The 21190-nt window shown below is 46.2% G+C and overlaps 1 protein-coding gene and 1 pseudogene across 6 annotated transcripts in view; both read right to left on the bottom strand.

Annotated features, from left to right (window-relative positions):
* Nucleotides 1-185: 185 nt before the first annotated feature.
* Nucleotides 186-8921, bottom strand: LOC129378696 (SLAIN motif-containing protein 1-like; annotated as a pseudogene).
* A 108-nt stretch (nucleotides 8922-9029) lies between these two features.
* Nucleotides 9030-21190, bottom strand: part of LOC129378695 (POU domain, class 3, transcription factor 3-B-like) — a 52042-nt gene continuing 39881 nt past the window's right edge. For 5 of the 6 annotated variants that reach the window (XM_055059126.1, XM_055059127.1, XM_055059128.1 and 2 more), the window contains 9 exons: nucleotides 13177-13239; nucleotides 12370-12400; nucleotides 12206-12285; nucleotides 11147-11232; nucleotides 10995-11070; nucleotides 10758-10926; nucleotides 9865-9973; nucleotides 9312-9481; nucleotides 9030-9235 (listed from right to left, as the gene is read on the bottom strand). In XM_055059126.1, coding sequence (XP_054915101.1) covers nucleotides 9144-9235; nucleotides 9312-9481; nucleotides 9865-9973; nucleotides 10758-10926; nucleotides 10995-11070; nucleotides 11147-11232; nucleotides 12206-12285; nucleotides 12370-12400; nucleotides 13177-13239 — 876 coding nt within the window. In that variant the 3' untranslated portion in view covers nucleotides 9030-9143. Of the gene's footprint in view, nucleotides 9236-9311; nucleotides 9482-9539; nucleotides 9631-9864; nucleotides 9974-10757; nucleotides 10927-10994; nucleotides 11071-11146; nucleotides 11233-12205; nucleotides 12286-12369; nucleotides 12401-13176; nucleotides 13240-21190 lie in introns of those variants that run through there. The other variant, XM_055059125.1, reaches the window with a different exon arrangement.

Here is a 21190-nt window from a genome sequence, read left to right as displayed (position 1 = left end):
AAAAGAAAACAGTAAACATTGTATTCATAAAATAGTTCAAAGTGGTGGAACAGAAAACCTGTTCAGGATGGAAATGACATAAAGCCGCCACTAGGTGGCATCGGATACCTTGATCACAAATTCTCCTTTTCAAAATCCACTGGAAATTTCAGATTTGAGCCATTTAAAAAAAAGACATTCAAAACTGTTGCTAAATACATTGAGTTTATTAAGTTTTAGTAAAATGCTTGAAGTTCACAGTAACGAAAAACAGTGTAAAATTGTGAAAGACGTGCTCTTTAAACGTCGATTGAGGACCGAGTTAAACAAACTCAAAGTGCTACATTAAAAAACAAAGAAAAACGTGTACAACTGTTAGATCTGGATACAAAAACAATAAATAAAGGTCAGTGTGTTTTCATTTCAATTCTAAATCCACCAGATTGAGTCTCAGAGTGCAAACGTTAGTAAACAAATACATTTGTGAGATTTCTGGCAAAGTGCAACAAGGTCAGTGTTAATATGCACAAAGTCCGGCGACGCTACGGTGAGACGTTCCCCAAATACATTCCCGTATTATCGTTTTGGGCCACTTGCACGTTAAATATTGCAATCGGTCAATAAACAGATATATGCACAGTGAGTTAAGTGTGTACACAAATACATAATACTCTAAAAATGAGACCGAATGAGCCCCAACCAACAGGGATTTATTACACTTTAGCAGCATTCCTGGCAACTACACCAGATTAGTCAAATCGGTTTTATTTAAAATAAATATTTCCGTAAAAACAGTATGAGAGGTTCGTATAGTAAAAACTGGCAGCCCTCTTTGCTGGTTAGCGTCAGCGTTACCCAGCGGCCGGCGGCCTATTGCGCAACAGAGAACGGCTCGTTTTTGGCACCAAACCACCAAACTCACTGGCGTACGTCGCACACAGGTCCAGAAAGATTACCCGAGTCCTCCGAAGACATTCTGCATAGAAACGGGGAGACGGTTCGCGTGAACAGACGATCCGAGTGTTCCACGCAGCGTCTCGGATCCGAGGCCTCGCGGCCCCCGACGCGGCCCCCGGCCTGCGGGGTGGTCGGCCGTCAGTAGCAGCCGTCTCTCCAGGCGCTGTCGCGAAGGGCACTGAAGGTGGACAAGCTCTTTGGAGGCGTCAGTAAACTGGAAAGGAAAAATAGCAATCGTATTAAAACTATCATCATCACAGTGCAAATAAATATTTTAAGAAATCCATAAAATCACTTAAAACTGAATATCCATGTATCATTACCAGCTTATGCACTGTAGCACAGTTAGAAGTTTCCAAAACTTAGAAAAGCAGCTACTTAAACTAGCATTTATTAGAACTACAGATGCTAACATCAGCACTATAGCTTAGCTAGCTAAAAAGGAAGCTATAAAGAAGCAAAAAAATCTTTCACTTTACAAGCTTCAAAAATAACTTTTTAGCTTTAGCACCATCACTTTATCCAACATTGGAGCCTAAAACTGAATTTTAAAAAAGCTAACATGACGGCAAAAATAGCTGCTAATAAAAGTAGATTTGAAAAACAGCAACGCCGTCGCTTCCATTGATATACGTTACTGGATTGTACTGCTATGCGCCGAGTCAGAAGAAAAAGCTCTGTTCTGAGACGGCGATAATCGGAGGTTATCATTGGCTGACGGAGTGATAATTTTCACTTTCTATTGTCAGGTGCTCAGATTGCCTGTCATACGTGAGCATTTGCTGATGTTTTAAGCAAATTCCTTCACCTTCGTGACGATAAAGCCGCCTTGCCGCGGGGGCTGGAGCTTGTGGGGCCCAGGATGGAGGCGGGGCGCGGGAGACCGCTGCGGGGCGCGAAGGGGGCGGAGCATCCGCCCGCTACCTTGCTGAGCAGAGGGATGCCGCTGCCGTTCAGAGACGTGAGGCTGGCGGACATCGGGCCCTTGACGGTCGGGCTGACGTAGGCGGTGGCTTTCGGTTGTTGCCGCGACAGCGAGGAGAAGCTCCCGAGGCTCTGCACCCGGTTCTGAAGCTGGCCTGGAGAGGGGACTACGGCGGAGGAGGAAACAGAACACTGACCCGATTGTCACAGAACCACGGAGAAGCGGCGGCGCCGGAGTCTTACTGGAGGACTGGAGGCGAGCCAAGCCGCTGGAGGAATCAAAGCTCTGGCTGTTACGAAGCAAAGAAGAAGAAGCGGCGCTGGAAGAGGTGGGGATGGGAACGCTGGGAACGCTGGGAGCTCTGACCAGGTTGGGCATGCTCCTCCGCAGCTTATCTGACAAAGACAAACAGGAATAAGCTTTAAAAGGTGACCTGCAGCAGATTTCATCTATAAATAAACCACAAAGTGGCCTGAAGCACAAAACGGTCGAGGCAGAGAAAACGGAAAACGTGTCTCTGTTGATCGTCTGCGTCTCTGAGGGTGAGGCGTCCAGGCGTCCTTCCCGCTCGCTGCCCCTCGGCTGGACGTAAAAACCCATCGCTAATCCCACCAAACCCTCAGAGACTGGAGCTCAGAGGGCCGCCGCCCAAGAGGCTTAGACGACTTTTGATGAGCCGCCCGGGTCAGACCCGAACAGAACAGGGCCTGCTTTTACTACAGACGAGGGGACAAAGCTAAAGTTCTGCATGCATTTACCTATTCTGGGTTAGAAATAGGAGAAAGGAAAGACTGGCTGAATAAAGGAAGAGGCTGAAAGAGAGAAACCAAAGGACTGAAGGATGATGGGTAAAAGTGAACCGGAGAAGTGAGCTCACCTGATCCTGGGTTGAAGCCCAGCGCCTCGATGCCATACGGGTCGCCCGGCCCCAGCAGCAGCAGCGCCGGCGGCGGTGACGCCGGGCAGGCGGAGCCGGCGGAAGGGCGCGGCGACGTGGAGGGGGTGGAAGGAGGGGTGAACAGGGAGCTGGTGCTTCTTCGCCAGTCGCGGACGCTGCAGAAGGTGTGGGAGTGCGAGAGGCGGGTGAGGCGCGGCTGCGGCGGCGGCAGGAGGGCGTAATCTTCGTCGTCCTCCTCGTCTTCCTCCTCCAGGCCGGGGCCGGCGCTGAGCTGGCTGAGCTGGAAGGTGAAGCTCTGGCTGCGGCGGCCGGCCAGGGCGGACGACGACGTGCTGGCGTAGTCCTGACGGAGACCTGCAGGGGGGCGACGTGAGGGGCGGCACGCAAAGAAAACGGCTCGAACAAAAAAAAAACAAACCGAAAAGGAACAGCAGTTATCACCTCCTGCAGTTAATGAAGCTGAAGTAGCGATGGGCTCTGAGGTCTGCATGTTATGTTATTAGATCGGGAGAAGAAGGGAGGAGAGAGCCAGGAAAAATGAGCAAACGTTTAACTCGTCTCTACTTTCTCTTACGAGTGAAGCTAAAAGTTCTCCAAAATTAAACACTGCTGATGTTTAGGAAAATATTTGGCCCACTTGTCTTTCTGGGTTCAAAAATCTTTGTGTCAGAATTCATTTCTGAGGTCAGACGCTGATGTTGGACAGGAAGTCCGTGAAGAAATACATTTCTGCCGGTAAACTGACACCCTGACCGCCGGCGTACTTACTTTCTTCTTGCAGCCGGGCCATGACCTGGACGTCCGTGAGATCTTGCAGTTTGTATCCGAGGCTGATGGAGTCGTCCTCCGACGTCGCCGGGTCGCTGTCCACCGACGACTCGGGGCTCAGGGTGGAGCGCCGGAAGCTCCGGCCTTCACACAAAGACAACGGGTTAACCTCTGATCACTGTGATTTTGCCAGATGAAAAATTAAATAAAAAGAAGCACAGACTCCCAACTCTGCACAGTCTGGTTTACCCTTCATTCTCAACCGGCTGCATTTAGCAACAGATGGTTTGATCTGCTCTTATTATTGACAGCAGCATCGACAACACATGACTGCAGAATTCATTCTGCTCCGATGGCTGCCGGTTTGTTAATAATAAGCCTTGTGGGCGATTGCTCAGGGCGGCAATCGCCCAAACGGCTGTAGACCCGATATGGAGGCCTCATCAGTGTCCAGATGTGACCGACCAGACCGAACCCAACTGTGTCCCACTCCAGAACCGACAGAGTGAGAGAGAGAGAAAGAGAGCAGGTCTGCCGATTGCAGTCATGGAATACTGCCTCTAGGGAGCGCCGGCAGCTCTTGACGCCCCCGTGGGGCTCACTCTGCTGACACCGACGCCGGCTTTTTCCCTTAACTAATGCGCCTTTTCTTTCTCTCCAGCAGCATTCGCATTAAGCTGAGTCACAGTGCAGAGACAAACAAACAAACAAACAAAAAAATACTTCTGGTGGAAAAAGCCGAGTGTGATCCGGTTTCCTGCAGATTTCGGTTCCGCCGGGGGGGAGTCTTACTTCGGTTGGGAGGGTGAGGGAGGAAGGTGGGCGTCCGTTCAGCTACAGGGGACAGCTCCTTCCCCATGGGGTTCAGGGTGCGATGGAGGACGGGGTGCAGCGGGGAGGAGAGGAGAGGAGAGGCTGCAGGGACGGGAAAAAAAAAAAACACGACAGAGGAGCTTATTTATTGCGCTGCAACAGAAAAGGACGACAACCTCGCACTGTAACTGTATTTTGGTGGAATAAGCAGTATGTTGCCACTTGTATGTTGCCAACGTTGGGCAGGTAAACTCAATGTTGTTGACCACTTTTGAAAAGACGTGAGAATCTGCTGAGTGATTTTAAAACCTGGGGGAGATTTAATCTTCAGACCTGGTGTCTGTGTGCTTGGCATCTGTTGGCCAACTACCTCTGGTCAGGCAGGTTCTAATAAAGGAATTTCTTGGTTCTGCAAGTCAGACTGCTTCCCTTTGTTGTTCTATCTTGTAAAATCCCAGAGGAAGTGCTGATGTAGTGCAGATACGGTTGTGTAGACGCTAGCAGTTTGGCTACCGTGTCTTTCGGTCGGCGGTGGGGTGAAGCAGGGTTTGGCTGGGGGGGGGACGCCGCTGCGGCTCGGGTCGGTGGGGTTCCAGGGGACGACAGGGAGCTACGCCACCTGGAGACTGAGGGAGGAAGGTAAACAAACATCAATTTGTGGATGTCATTGTTCAACATAGTAAAAACAGGCTCTTATTGTGTCTTCCCTCCCCCCTCCCCACCACGCTGCCGTTACCTCACCAGCAGCGTCTGTCACCCTCGGCTCTATTGAGCGGCTCAGCGCCCGTCAGAGGTCGGACAAAGCCGCTTTCAGCTTTGTGCCTCTGGAGAAAGCCGCGCTGAGCGCAGGGCCGACGTCTGTGCGTGAACGCGAAGCCTTAACTCGGCCGCAAGGACAGAATCCTCTCCTGTCCACCGTTTCCGTAGAAACGGCGCGCGGGGGAGAGAGATTAGAGGCAGAGCTAGCGGGAGGCTTTCTGATGCAACGGAGCGTGCTGCTGCCGCAACTTCACAGGCCCAGGCGGCGACCGGCGGTCTGACCGACAGAGTGTCTGAGAGACAGCATGCACACGTTCAGACAAAATAAAACATCACTGCAAAGTCAAAAAGGAAAACTGTTCCTTCTAAACAAAACGGCTTTGATCAGAGGAGAGCCACGCTGGTGGAGGATCAGTGATGGCGTGAGCTGCTTTTGGTCCACATCCCCCCAGGAATCTTTTCAGCCCCTCTACGAGCAAAACCGGCAGAGACCACAGACGCTCGCACTAGTTCAAGATCGACGGATGCCTTTTACGGTTCCCGCTCGACTTCCTCCCACCCGGTTCCTTCCCCCCAGGGTTACGTAAGCAGACGCGGCGTCAGGTGACCCGAGGTCTGATCCGTTCAACGTGTCGACAGATTAACGGCGCTCTGCTCTGCGTGGTGATCGAACCTCCGGCTTGTCAGACGGAAGCCGTAGCTTAAAGTCCTCAGAAAAAAACAAAGCTGCTTCCTATAGATGATAATTCAAATGTTGTTTATAACTTAGGGGTATTTTGATAAATCAGCTAAGTTTACCCAGTAACTCCTGTCTCCGTGTTTTACTTCAACGACAGAAAAAGAACATAAAGCTCTCTTCTTTTGAAATCAGGAGTTCAAAGTTGACGCCTTAGCTTTGTTTTTGTGAAATAGAAGATTCTGTGAAATGGAAAACCTTTCGTGGTTTCTGTCCGTGTTGCCTTGGTGCAGAAGATACAAATAGCAGAGATGCGAGGATTGAACCGTGAGGGACCTCGCACGAAACTAATCACGGTCATGTCGATGCCAGTTACAAACTTGATGGGTCGTTTCTTGTTGGTCTACAGAAAACTCATCTGCTTCAAAGTGGGCAGTGACGGCGTCTGTGGCGTGATTTCAAACTTCTCTGAATGAGCCAGACCCTGACACAACCGACGGGATATTAGAACTTTCTAAAAGTCCGTGGTTTTCCTGGAACATTCCCGGAACAGAACCAAAGAGTTCTGAGTCTTTGGTGTCATCTTGGCAAACTTGGGAACTTAGCCGACACAAAAGAATTGCCAAGTTTGACCTCTTGATCTGAACCCAGAGGGTTAAGGAGAACGCTTCAGTTTGTACCTTGTTCCAGTCGCAGAGACAACGACCTTCTGGCGACCTCCACGTCCGACTTGGGGCTGTCCAGGTTCTGCCGGCACCACTGCAGCGGACTGATGGACTCGGCTGAACTCTCTCCCGCTTTCGACGCGACGTATAACCTGGAGACAGAGAGGAGGAGGACGTGGGGTGAGTCTTTAGAGGCCGTTATGACCTGGGGTCACAAACGTTCTCCACAGAGAAGAAGTGGAACACAGTAGAGCTAACTCAGTCTGAAAAAGATTTTATGATCGATAAACGTCGATCGACGTTGGCCTACTTTTCTCATTGGTCGACGATGTCTTCGTTAGACACATTCAAACTACTTGTTCCCTCATTTGGAGTATTTCCTGAGGCCCAAATCGACCAAACTTAGTCACAGCTTCAGAGGGGAAGTGCTGCTTAAATCGTAACCCAGAATTCAGTTCACCGTTTTGATCATCTCAGGATTCCTGAACAGAATTCCTTCAAAGTCGCCACAGTTTTCCAGACTAAACTCCCCAAAGTTCTTGGTGATGTTCACTCATTTCACAATGTGAACTAAAATATTTGACTGTGAATACGAGGCAGGTATTTTTATATCTATAATTTGGTTGCAAACACAATGAGCGTGATGCAAAGTTTAACTGTGAAAGCTGAAAACAAGGTGGCTTGGTTGTGGCCTACTCAAAGTCCCTACCTGTGGGTGCCCTTAGACAAATCATTTATGCCCAGAAAGCCTTGAATGGAGCTAAAATGAAACCACGGCTGGAGGAACCATGGAGCCAACATGTAATCGTCATGGCACGGGCCTAGTGAGACACCGGTTCTGGTGGTCCACTAGAACTCAACTTTCCAGGATGTGAATCTGGGAAAACGCCTGAAAACTGCAGAGCAGCCTCTTCTGCTGAAGGGCTGCAGAGCAACACATGGTGAACAAAGAGCCCACACTCACCAGGTTTCATCAGACTCCTCTGAGCAGCTCAGAGACTCCAAGTCCAGAAGCTCCAACTCATCCAGAACCGACGGTTCCGACGCATCATCATCATCCTCCTCCTCCTCTTCCCCTGCGTACGGGTGGAAATGATCCAGCGGCTCTTCCGGAGGAGAAAGCGAGGTTCGGGGCGGCTGGATCAGCGGGCTCGGGAGGCGCTGGAAGCCCCCGGACTTGCAGCCTCCGGCGCGGCTCCGCAGCTGCTCGTTCTGCCGCTCCAGCTTCCGCACCAGCTGCTGCAGCTTCTTCACCTCCAGCTCGGCGTCCAGGCTGCCGCAGTCCACGTCCGCCGCGACGACGCGGCCCAGCACGGCCGCCTCCATCGGACCCCCGGCAGACCGGCTCGGGAACCGGCGTGGCGCTCAGTCTGCGCTCCGCAGCTGATTTGCGTCCCGGTTTGCGGCCGGAGGAGACTAATCCGTCTAGTGCGCCTGTCTGGAGACTTGGGAGGCTCCACCTCTTCCAGCCGACGCACCCGCACACCCGCGGCCTCCACCTCCCGGAACAAAGAGGCGAATTACAGGTGGATGCAGCACCTGTCAGTCTGAACTCAGGGCGAAAACCAGACTTATCCCTTCATAACGGCTTCTAAGAAATAAAAATAAAAAACCCTCAACTACTTCCACCAAACTTTCTACTAAATCATCTCGTTTAACTTCCTCACCGTCAGATTATCTACCGCTTAACGGATTTACTGGTAAACAAATTATTTAATTGATGACCTAATTGTTAAATCAGGTGCTATAATTAGGCCGGAGCGTTTCTGGACATCTGGCGCCATCTGGTGTCCGTGTGGTGATACTGCGCCTCACTCAGACCCACCCTGAATGTCCATCGGTTTTATCTAAAAGAAATCTTAAGTCTGCAATTGCAACGTCAAAAACTTAAATCCCACCTCACTGAAGTTTTTATTTCACATAAAAATCTGGAAAGTGCGGCGTGCTTTTTTGTCAAAGTGTCACAGAAACGCTTTGACAAACGTTTCACATCCATTTGTGCTTTGCTCCTATAAGGACCAGTTTTCAAGTTTCAGGACAGATTCTTAATTGGGTTAAAGTCTGAACTTTGACTAGGCCATGTAAGTGACAAATACCACTCCATCAGATCCATCCTGTCTCGGGTGTTTTCTTCTAGAATCGTCCCGGATGTTCCTCCACGATGCCGCTACCGCAGTGCGGTTCCGTTCTGGTTTCCTCGGTCCAGACCGGTGGAGGACACCAGTTGTCCCGTTTCCCCAGCAGAGCTCATGTCCCTCTGAAACAAAAACACTTTGACTCGTCAGTTATGGTCATTTAAATCAATATAAATGAAAAATTGCTTAAAAAACATGATTGAAGAATCACCTGGTGGCCATTTAGAAATCAATTAACCTTTTTAATGCTTGAAAAAAACTTATTTTCAGTCACTGCTGCACTTCAAATGGCTGAAGAGAGTTTTTGAGAAAATCTTCAAATTACTGATATAGATATAATTGTTGAACATTGAAACACATTATTCAGTTTGCCATGTAACAAACTTAAAGTTCAATAAGTCAGAAGAAAAAAAAAAGACACGTTTATGAAAGCAACATTAGATGACATGCCCGCTCTGTTTTTATAAGAAAATCTTTAATTTATTTCATCACAACAGGAAAAATGTTCATATTTTACAGCCTGGCTCCATCTACTGGACAGATAATGTCACTGCAGCAGCTGAGATCCTCAGCGTTTCTTCCAGGTGAACTTGCGCCGCGCTCCCTCCTGTCCGGGCTTCTTCCTCTCTCTGACCCGGGGGTCAGGGGTCAGCAGACCAGCTGCAGGGAGACGACAACAAGCTGAAGTCAGAGAAATTGTTCAGAAGAAACAGATGATGCTGCAGGAGGTGCTCACCTTGCCTCATGGCCTCCCCTTCGCTCTGCGACACGAAGCTGAGCAGCGCCCGGGAGATGGCGAGCCGCAGCGCCCCCGTCTGGCCGGATCTGCCGCCGCCGCTCACCGAGCAGTCCAGGTCGAAACGGCCCAGCAGGCCGCAGAACTGCAGCGGGAACATCAGCTGCTCCCTGAACAGATAGGAGAGACGGGGATGGGAGTAACGGGGCGGGGAGCAGGAGGGGGGGTGATAGTTAGCTGAGCTCATTTACTTGCTGGTCCCGCTCCGATCAGAGCAGCTTCTGACTCAGCACGACCCGGTTCTGGGTGGCGTCTCAGCCTGAATGGACCCAGATGCTGACAGAGTCGGTTGTCACCCCTGCGCTCCAATTACAGCCGGCGTGACAACGGCTAGCAGCACACACTCTCACACACTCAGTCATCTGTGTAATTAAGTGACTAGCAGCAGATAAAGTAAGACTGCCTTCCATTCCTTCAGGCTGCGGTGGACAAAAAAACCCCAAAAAACGTGCCGCTCGCCGTTTAAAGGGAAACGCAGTGAGAGGAGACCCACCTGTCCTGCAGCACGGGGAAGTAGTGGACGTAGTCTTGGCCGTTGACGGTGATCCGTCCTGCGCCGCAGTCACGAAGCACCACTGATGCCCTGGACGACTTCCTCCTGCCTGGAAGGAAACACGGATCGCTTTAACTCTCCTCCTCTAGTCGGTTACAGCTCCTCGCCGTTTGATTCGTTGTTTCTTGATTCACCCGAAAGGGAAATCAAAGGTTGTAACTCTGATCGTCCACGTGTCACGAGAGCCGTCGATTATGGTGTGGACAGGAAGGATCTCCACCAGCACTGGGCACGTCCTGACATGCCAACAGATCAGTATCCAGGCAACAAAGATTATATCCTTACAGTAACGTGTTCCGATGACATCACAAGCTCCTTCCTTTGCTCGTTTCCGGTCCTCTGTCTCGGACGAAAGGCGAGCAGAGAGACGTTGGGCTGTGATCTCCATCGTCAAGGATGGAAGAGAAGAGACGGTCTGAACTCTTTCCTTCTACCTCTGTATCCGTGAAAACTCATTTTAAACTCCCAGGATTTTGGGCTTTAAGTTCAGGTATTAAGCTTCGGAGATGCTAATCAGCTGTTCCCAGTTGGAAAACAATACCTTGTTGCCATGGTTATGAATCACAAGTGTCCTAAATTACACAACAGTAACAACAGTAACCCTTCCAAGTGCTCAGCATCCAGAACTGACTAGAGTGTCTAGAAACGGTGACGATTCAACCGGGGATTGATGACGTGTAGAAAAGAACAAATAAGGACCAGCTGAGCTGCTACTCATGCTGCCACCACAGTTGGAAACAGTCTACAGAAAATGGTAAAGAAGGTAACGAAGGTAATGAGTGAAATATCAGGGTTAGTATTTGACAACCGTTGCTAGAATAAAGTCTTCCTACCCTCTGCGGTGCTGAAGTCCACCCCGGCGTCGTCCTTCTGCAGCGGCGGCACCGCCTGATGCATGGACTGGGCCTCCAGCTGCTGGCGGTGGCTCATGACAAACTGCTGCTCCAGGTTGGAGCACGGCATGGCCACCAGGCGCTCCATCAGCTGGATGTAGTGGTCGTACTGAGGAGGACAAACAGCGGATCGGTCGGGGGTCAGGCTGGAGGTCAGATCTCTGCGGCTGGTCTTACGTCTTGACTGGAGATGGTCTCCACCAGCACCGCCTCCAGCTCCTCTTTGGTCAGCCACCTGCTGGTTCCCAGAGCGCTGCAAGAAACGGGAAGTGGGTTGGTTTTCGACAGAGACGGCTCTAATCTAAGAGAGGACATGTTTCAAAACCTACATCTTCTTGGCCTCGGTCGGGAACAGTCCTTTGGCTCTTAGCTGGTCCTGGTGCTTCTCCACCTTCAGAACTTTGCTGTACAGATCCTGGAGGGCAGAGCAACGATCAACTCGCACATTCTGCTGAGCCTGAACACGACCCGACCCGGTTGACTCAATTTACCGGACGTCACCTCTAAAACAAATTGTACCGTATTTCCCTCTAGAATTAATAAAGTCTTTTTGAATTGAAGGTCCATAATTTGTTTAACCACTCAAGCACTTTCTACAATTATATCAAGTAGTCATTTATACCAACATAACGTTAGCATATTAGTAACATAGCCTAGAATTAGTTATGTAATACACTAGAAAAAGCAACTTAGCAAAAATCAGCAAAAAGCTACTGCAGTAATGTTTGTTTTAAATCATTTTCACTAAAAACCTAGCATTTACAAACTTACAAAAAGAGAGTATTCCAAACATGGCAATCGCTAATACAGACGTGTGTCATCTAACATGGTGAGATTGGCTAACAAAACACTAACTGAAGCTTATATACTAACAGTAGCATGTTAGCTAAAATTAGCTTGCAGTTAAGCCTTAGCTAACATTATGTTATATCCTAGCAAAAGCATAATAAACCTGTTACGTGACCTCCTGCGTTTTGCTAAAACAACATTTTTTGTTAAATATCAGTGATTTTCAGTGAGATTTAGATGATAAAAATATAAAAAATACTTTTTTTCCTTGTACTAGGAATACCGCGTTACTTTCCAATGTGTCACTTCACTACTATCAAGTGTATCTTATTATAAAAGTAGCGGCTGAACTAATGTTAGCCAACAGATGCTGTTGTTAGAGGTTTTAATGATTTTCATGAGTGCCTACACTCTAGCGTTACCAAAATACTCACGCTAGCAACCTTGCTCAGATCTGTTCAGTCTTTTAAACTAGCTCAATGGTTCTTCAGACTTTAAAAAGCTTAGTTGACATTTTTTGTCGTTTTTTTGGCGCCTTTGACATAAAATAAAACATGGACACATGATGGGAGACAGCCTGAGTCACACGCTGCACCTACATGCATGAGGGAGTAGTAGGACGGTTTGCCGGTGTAGAACAGGAAGTGGAAAGGCCGCCCGTCTGGTCCCCACTGCACCGCTTCACAGGGAGGGAAACAAAGATCAGCTGACAGCTTGACGATGTCAAGATACTAAGAGATCTATGTGTGGAAGTGTCACCAACCTCTCTGCTTTGGAAAGATCTCAACGGGGTCCTGCAGATGAAAAACAAAAAAAGTTAAAACATGAAGCGGTTTGCGATGATCCGGGACGGCATAATGATTTTGATAGCCGTCGGAAAGCATGTTTGTTCTTCATCCGGTGAAGTTAAAAGTAATAAAGCTACTCATTGACAGTATGTTTTCCCAAAATGTTGCTAAAGTAAATGTAAATATAGCTACTACCCAGATATGAAAGCTAATAGGTTAAATTGTGATGATAAAAAACAGTAGTAAAGATATCTTCAATATCCTTGTTGGGATTTTTGATATTTTTAGATCTAATTATTCAATAGATTTCACTTAAAATAGAGAACACGCTCTCCGTCCTCTTCGTGCCCGCCAGCACAAGCCCCGCCCCCAAAAAGAGGCGGTCTTTGTGAAGGTTGTGTTGTTTGTTCTTTCTTTGGATTCGTCTGAACAGGATTTCTTTTAACGCCGTTTCGTTTTCTTGTTTTTCCTTCATACTTATAATTAATTCTGAATAAAATATACATAAATATCATGAGGTGGAAAAAAACTCAATGAATCTAACTGATAAAAACCTGTTTACTTTCCAGGAAGGGGATTAGAAACACTTCTAACCATATTCTTGGTGATGAAAGTTTGATTTGTTTGACTTATCAATACAACAAGAATTAAGGCCTAAAGAGGCTGGATTCAAGAAATGTAAAGAGAAATAAGTGTAATCATCGACTGCATGTTGAGCTTTGAAGGAGAAACGCTGCAGTTTGTGGTGAGTTGATAAAAGCTGGATAAAAGTGAAACCTCACCTTCATGATGGGCCGAGCGCTCTTCTCAAACAGGCCAGAGGGGAAGAGGTAGGCGATGCTCCTCTGTGGAGGGAGACGAGAGCAAAGAACAAAGATGAATAAATAAACGGTGAGGGAGCTGAAGTCCGGAGAACCCGGGTCGCCGAGCGTGACAGAAGAAGAGACGCGAGCTGCTGGCGGGTTCAACGAGAGGCGAGCCAGATCCGTTAGCGTGAAGCCGAAGGAGAAAAGCCTCTCGGTGGACAGGGTGAACGTCCGACGGGTTCACCGCGAGTTCACCACACGCCTGCTGTTAGCCGCCGTCACCGCCCCGGTCCTGTCAGCTCGATTAGCAAGGCAGCAGGTCCTTTAAGGTTGTCACGAATACAGAGAGCAGCTAGAAGGAGATGTGTGTGGGGGACTGTGAAAAACGGTGGGGAACAGATGAGGACACACCTGCGCCTCCCTGGAGATCCGACAAAATGCGGGCGAGAGCCGGGAGGAGCGGCGACGGAGTGCCAGAGGGGAAGCTGTCGCATCGAGGGGAAACTCAGCCACATGGGGAACACGGAGGTTACAGATGACAGAAAGACAGCTCCAGAAGGACAAAAGAGGCTCAGGAGACCATCAAAACTAACAGCAGAGATACATTCACTTCTCGCTGCGGGACCAGGGAGAAATGTTGCATTTTAAAATGAAGGAAGACAAAAAAATAAATAAATAAATAAAAAAGTCTCAGTGGAGTTTTAAATAAAACAAAAAGTTTGTTAAACTCTGATGATATAAATGTTTTTAAAAATAGCACTAAACTCTGATCTCTCCTGAAGACTTGCTATGATGCGAGTCTTCAGCTGCAAACTGAAGAGGAGCATTTGAATGACTGTCGCTCAACCGTGGGGCGTTCACTGCCTCGCATGGAAAACGACAAGTAAAACATCTAGAGAGGCTGTGGAGAAACCGTCAAGCCTCAGAGTTCAACCCGATTAACACATTTAGATGCATCTAAACACCATCCATCACCAAAAACTGTCTGAAAAATGTTGCAAAAAAACAAAAAAAGCAACTTCTGAGCATTTATGAATGACGTTTCCGCTGCTGGTTTCCCCCAATCAACAGGGCTTTACATAAAACAACTCCTAGGTTTCATTTCCCAGCTTCCGGTTCTCAGAAAGACATCCACAAAGTGATGATGATGCCTTCAGGGACCATACGTCCCGACTGGAGATCCGAGGAGCTGTCCCTCCGGTGTGGGAACATCTCGATGAATTCCCCGGCTCGTCCTCTCCGTCACGCCTGAGGCGTCCCAACTCCAGGTCCGGAGCGCCGGCTGTCGCTTCGCTTTTCACACTTCCGCAGACAGCTCTATCGGTTACTGGCGAGGGACGGAGTCACAGACACGCGGAAAATTGGGATAAATGTGTGGAAATTTAGCCAAACAAACACGGTGGGGGTGGGGGGGGGGGGGGGGAGCGGAGCACGGGCATCAGATGGGGGCCGGCGGTTAAATGTGAAACGCCGCTGCGGCTAGGAAGAAGAGAAGAAACACAAAGTCCAACTGTCTGCTCATCTGGGATCGGTCATATCTACCTGAATTATTTCTGTTTGCTAAAAGCCTCAGTAATGAAATGAGAAATAAATCATCTGGTGATCCTACAGTTACCCTATCAGAGGTCTCCAAATCCATGACATCATCTGGGCTCTTCACTGATCTTCAAAGAGACTGTAAATAGGGCCGCACCAACTGCGGTTTTCTGGTGGTTACTGAAATCTACAAAGCCATTCCGGTTTTAGCAGATATCAATTTTCTTTTGCCTGAAATGTCATTAAATACAGCAAGAAAGTCACTGAGTTGGCAACTGTGGGGCGACTATTGTTAACTGCAAACATGCAGACGAGACCTGGTGGGGAGGCTAACAGTGAAACCTCTGTCACGGCAAAAATCGGTGGTGGATTTTTAGACATTTGCTGAGGTAGATAATAGAAGGGAATAAGATGAACGTTGTTGGAGAAATTGTGATATTATTAATCAATTATTTGTTATTCTCATTGATCTTTATAATGTGTCTTTAATTGATGCTTTCCTTAAAGTTAATCTCATTATAGAATTAAGAATGTTTCTTGTATTGTTGATTTACTCTGATTCCTTTCTCAGAAGGCCTCACTGACAGAGAGCAGAAACAAAATCTTCCTGCAGGTTTACCTCTTGGTGAAGAGCTCTGCTTCGGTTGAGTTGCTGGCCTCCAATAAAACCATCATTGCTAAGATCACTACATATTTTATTAATCTTTGTGCCTGGAAGGACATTATCTAGTACAGAATGATTGTGTGTTAGTTAGTGAATAACATTTGACGCTGTAGCTGTTTGCCCCCTCCCTTTAGAGCTACAGCGTCCTTGTGATTAGGGATCCTAGAAACAATAAAATAGAGGAGCAGACAAAATGTGCTTCAGAGCGGTAGGAGATTGTAACTGAAGCACATCTCTGTCCGTTCTCCTCGCGAGTAAAAAAGAATCTAACTCTTTTGTCTTTTCTGTCTTTGTTAATGTATGTTTAACAGGTGTTAACCCTAACATTTTTGGTCCTTCGAGCCGGATGTCATATACTGGAAAGATTCCGGCAGGTGTGGCGGACCCCAGTAAGACCGTGCGCACGGCAAGAGAACCTGTTAAAGGACTGGGCTCGGCCTGCCTGCTGGGATCTGAAGGTTGACGACACTCCAGGGAAAGACAAGAGAGGGAGTGATTCTTCTTTAAAAAGTGGCGAATGACGTTTTAGAGAGTAAGTCATTCTTCTGTGTGGGAGAAGAGTGACTTCTTCTTTGACTGAAGGTTGTTGCGCGCACAAGTGAAAACCCTGTCAATTCTAGACTCTAACAGGTAAAAATAGTTGCACAAAATCCGTGTAGGGCAGCGGAGTCCTGGCGCAAAAGTTCCGCGATAAGGTGTACGGAGCCTGGTGCTGCAAGGTTGGAGACCTTGTCCTGTTGTGGGCAACGGGGCCCGACGAATACCCGTGTTTAAACGGACGGCGGAGTCCGGCGATAACAGGCGCTTAAATTCCGTGATAAAAAAATAAAATAAACTAGAAAATAAGGGTTGGTAAACCTTACCTCGCTGGAGGTCTTGTAAAACCCTACTGGGACGAGGACTTGCAAACCTCACCTGGTTCGGGGTTTTGCAACCTCACGTGGTTTGAGATCTTACGAACCCCACCTGTTGTGGGAACGGGGCCCGACGAATACCCGTGGTTAAACGGACGGCGATAACAGGCGCTTCAAATCCGTGAAACAAAAAAAAAGTGTGTGTATGTGAGCGTGATTGGAGGTATAAATACCACTTGGTATTTTATCTCATGTAAAACAGTAGGATTGTGAGCAGCAAACCTCTTGTGGATGCACAGGCAAGAACTCTCCACTCGAAAGAGTTGAAGTGAGAGTTACCACAACAGGTTCTTTCAATTGCTGGCCTACTGAATCAGATCTCCAGTTTCTAGGACTCCCTAGGAGTCGGCACAACTGGTCCAAATTTTTACAAAAAAAAAAATGGGGAAATGGATAAATGGATAAGTAAAACTAAGCCAACAGACAGTCTAAAATCAAACGACTGGAAAGTTATTAAAGATCAGGATAAAATAAAACAAAAAACAAATTCAACTGAAAAATTGTACGAGGAAGGGTATGATGATGTACAATTAGTAGCGAAAAAACGAGAAAGTGGGGAGAAAGAAATTACAAAAGAAAAGGAAAAGGTTCCAGGAGCCTTTTTCCAGGATGAGGAACAAGTGTTTTATCAGGAGGGGAGAGGAAGAGAAGGCTTTAGGGGCAGAGGTCAGAACCTTAGAGGTTTAAAAGGGAGACGTGGGAGAGGAAACTACAGGCAAAGTTACTCGGGTGCTGGTGTTGCGGGCAGGAAGGACATTTAGCCAGAAATTGCCCAAGAAAAGAAAACAAAAAAACACAGGACAGTCAGCATGATTAAGATCAGAGAAATTGGGGAGTGAAGAGGTCCAGTTAAATCTTCAGGATTTACTTTCTATGGACAGCATAAGACCTGAAATACCTCTCCTAATAGATGGCAAACCTGTAAATTTCCTCTGTGACACGGGTGCATGTAGAACAACATGTAGAGAAAACATTCTTGGGTAAAATATTTGTGGTGAAAAATGTCAAGATCAGCTACAGGAATAAAAGAAGGGATTTCTTTGTTGTCCAGGGACACAGGGAACTGTATTACTTTTATTCATTGGATGTGCCCAACAAACCCCCACACAACACTGCACAAACACTTCTGGCAGAGGGGCATAAAGCCATTTCTGCCCTACAGGATCAAAAGTCTCCTGATGATTTGCATGTCACACTTTGGTTCAAAACAGTTCCTGGGCCTGATAGGAACTATGAAGCGAGACTCAACAAGGTCACCCCAGCCAAGATAACTGTGACCTATCTGTACACAGACACAAAACATGTGACTGATCCACACACATTGTTGAATTCTCTTAGATCAGATGCAAAAGTATTCACGGTTGTAGACATCAGTAAATGCCTTTTTCTCAATACCAATTGAGAAAGAGAGCCAATTTTGGTTTGCTTTTACTTTTGAAGGGAAAAGATACACGTACACCAGACTACTTCAAGGCTACTGTGAAAGCCTACAATTCTCTTTCAAGTAATGAGTGCAAGTATGTAAACTTTTCAACCCCCAGGAGGGAGCCAAGTTTTGTTGTACATAGTTGATGTTTTATTGGTTTCTCCAGACAGGGAAACCTGTAAGCAAAACACTTTAGCGCTTCTGCAACATTTAGCTAAAGAAGGTCATAAGGTTAACAAAATAAACTTTAACTGTGTAAACGAAAAGTAAATATTTGGGTCATAATTTGAGTGAAGGAGGACAAACCATAGCGGAGGATAGAAAAACGACAATTCTCCAAGCTCCCAAACCACGAACAAAAAAAAACAGATGATGTCCTTTTTGGGGTTGACTAACTATTGTCGAAACTGGGTGCCTAATTATGCAGAAATTGTGGCAGCTCTGAATAAATTAATGTAAAAAAGATTTTAAAATGTCTTCTTCTTTGTTGTGGGCAGATGAAGCAGAAGGACTTTGGAAACTAAAACAGGCCCTCGTGTCAAGCGCTGCGTTAGCGTTACCAGATTATCAATAAAAAAAAAAAATCTTTTGTTCAGATGGTGGATTGTAAAGGTCATGTCATGACCTCGGTGCTAGTCTAACAGCATGGTGATAAAATGAGACCAATAGCATATTTTTCTTCAAAACTTGATAGTGTAGCATGTGCCTTACCACATTGTGTGAGAGCTGTAGTTGCTGCTTCTATGGCAGTAGAAGTTAGAGCTCCTATAGTTCTGTTTCACCCATTAACATCAAAAGTAACACATGCAGAATTATTAAAAGAATTATTATAAGTCGTGCACCTACCAAAACAACTAGCAATCTGTAAATGTGCGGCGCACACTGCAGGGACAGATAAGGTGTCCCTAGGGAATGCTTTTGAAGACAAATAAAAAAAAAAAAAAAAAAAAGCAGCTGAGGGAGAGATAAATGTATTACATGTGGACGTAAAAATTAAATTTATGAAAGAAACTTTAAGAGACATGCAACAATTAAGTCCTCAAAATGAAAAGGATTTATGGATAAAAAAATGGAGCAAAATTGGAAAAATTATATGAAACTGAACCTACTTTACCAAGAAAAAGATGTGTATAAATGGGCTGCAATATTGAGCCATGGCGTTTTCGCATGTCTCAACAGGGGGGATGGTAGGATACATCAACATTACACTACTTATGGATTTATTTCTTATTTAAAAAATTTCTGTAGGACCTGTTTGATATGTGCTACACATAACTCTCAGGGCAATCTAAGATCACATAGGGGAAAATTTCCTACTCTGCAATATCCATTTCAAGTAATGCACATGGACTTCATAGAATTGAATAAAAGTGAAGGACAAAAGTATTGTTTAGAAATAATTGATGCTTTTCTAAATGGATTGAACTTTTTCACTAAAAACCCAGATGCAGCGGAAAAGCCAACTTGGATACATTTAACACACTGCAAAAATAAATTTCATTTCAAAAGTAATTGGGAAGCAAGCTCAAGACGCTCACCGACCTACAGGGCAAAGTCCAGGTTACAAAGGGGGTTAAACCAAATAGTTTTTCCGTCTCAAAACTGGTGAAGATTGTCCACAACCCTGTAGTGTCTTTAGGAGCAGAACGGACTTGCACATTAATGAAAATAACAAGTGAATATATCTTTTTGTTTTTATTTTGTGTTTTTCATCTGGGAACAATTCATGTCATAAATGAAAATGTATTTCTTGTAACACTGTTTACAGAATGAGGATGAGTATTCAGGTATGTTTTCCACCTAGTTCTGTTATCATTGTTTTAGTCTCCTGGGCAAGTATGACGTCGGCAAACTACAGAGATTAAACTTGATGTATGACAAATGATGTTTTAACACCGGACTGTTCTCTCTGTGAACAATGAATTTAACCCTGTCTTTCGTGCAGATGTCTGGTGGTGGTGCAGTGGTGACAAAATTTTTAATAGATTACCTAGGAAGGTAACAGGGATGTCTGCATTAATTTCTTTATTATTGCCTGTTTCTGTTATCCAATGACTGCTGATCATTTAATTCATGCTTTAACTGATGTTGTGCCTCAGCAGTGACGTCAGTTGCAGAAGCGAGACCTGACCTGGAGGAACAATGATCCTACATACATCGATGCCATTGGTGTTCCCCGTGGTGTACCAGATGAGTATAAATTGGCCGACCAAACTGCAGCAGGATTTGAGTCCACAATTTGTTGGTGGTGTACATTAAACAAAAACGTTGACAGAATCAACTACATCCATTACAATGTACAAAAACTGGGCAACTGGACACAGGCAGGCTTCGAGGCGGTGCATGAGCAGCTGGCCGCTACATCACTGATGGCTTTCCAGAACCGCATTGCACTTGACATGGTGCTGGCTGAACGAGGGGGAGTGTGTGCAATCTTTGGTGAAAGATGCTGCACTTTTCTACCCAACAACACAGCGGCTGATGGCAGCCTGACGAAGGTCATTGAGGGGCTCCGTACCCTTAATGGTAAGCTGAAGGAGTTCTCTGGAGTGAATACTTCCAGGTGGGACGACTGGATGAATGTTTTGGAAAGTACCGAACCCTTGTGTCCTGCTTTAGTGTCGATGGCAGTCTTGCTGCCATTCTAACCTTGTGTGGATGCTGTTGTATTCCTTGCCTGCGTTCTTTGTTTAATCGTCTCATCACTACAGCAATTTAGCCCATGGGGAACCAGATGACGCCGATGTATCCTCTACTAGTAAAAGATCCTGAGTCTGACAGAGAAAGCTCTGATGAGGACTCTTTTGATGTGTTTCCTGATTGTAAGTTTTGGACTGAGTATAAACTTTGAGTGTAAACGTGTTTGCTTTCTTAAAAAATGAACTCCTAGTTGAAAATTGTTTGAAGTGGCTGTTTAGGAGAGATATGAGAATTAGAACAAATATTTGATAAACAGGGGGGAAATGTTGGAGAAATTGTGATATTATTAATCAATTATTTGTTATTCTCATTGATCTTTATAATGTGTCTTTAATTGATGCTTTCCTTAAAGTTAATCTCATTATAGAATTAAGAATGTTTCTTGTATTGTTGATTTACTCTGATTCCTTTCTCAGAAGGCCTCACTGACAGAGAGCAGAAACAAAATCTTCCTGCAGGTTTACCTCTTGGTGAAGAGCTCTGCTTCGGTTGAGTTGCTGGCCTCCAATAAAACCATCATTGCTAAGATCACTACATATTTTATTAATCTTTGTGCCTGGAAGGACATTATCTAGTACAGAATGATTGTGTGTTAGTTAGTGAATAACATTTGACGCTGTAGCTGTTTGCCCCCTCCCTTTAGAGCTACAGCGTCCTTGTGATTAGGGATCCTAGAAACAATAAAATAGAGGAGCAGACAAAATGTGCTTCAGAGCGGTAGGAGATTGTAACTGAAGCACATCTCTGTCC

Source organism: Poeciliopsis prolifica, unplaced genomic scaffold (assembly GCF_027474105.1).
Source record: "Poeciliopsis prolifica strain line A6 unplaced genomic scaffold, Auburn_PproV2 SCAFFOLD053, whole genome shotgun sequence".
NCBI lineage: Eukaryota > Metazoa > Chordata > Actinopteri > Cyprinodontiformes > Poeciliidae > Poeciliopsis > Poeciliopsis prolifica.
This window is presented reverse-complemented; position numbering and strand designations above follow the sequence as displayed.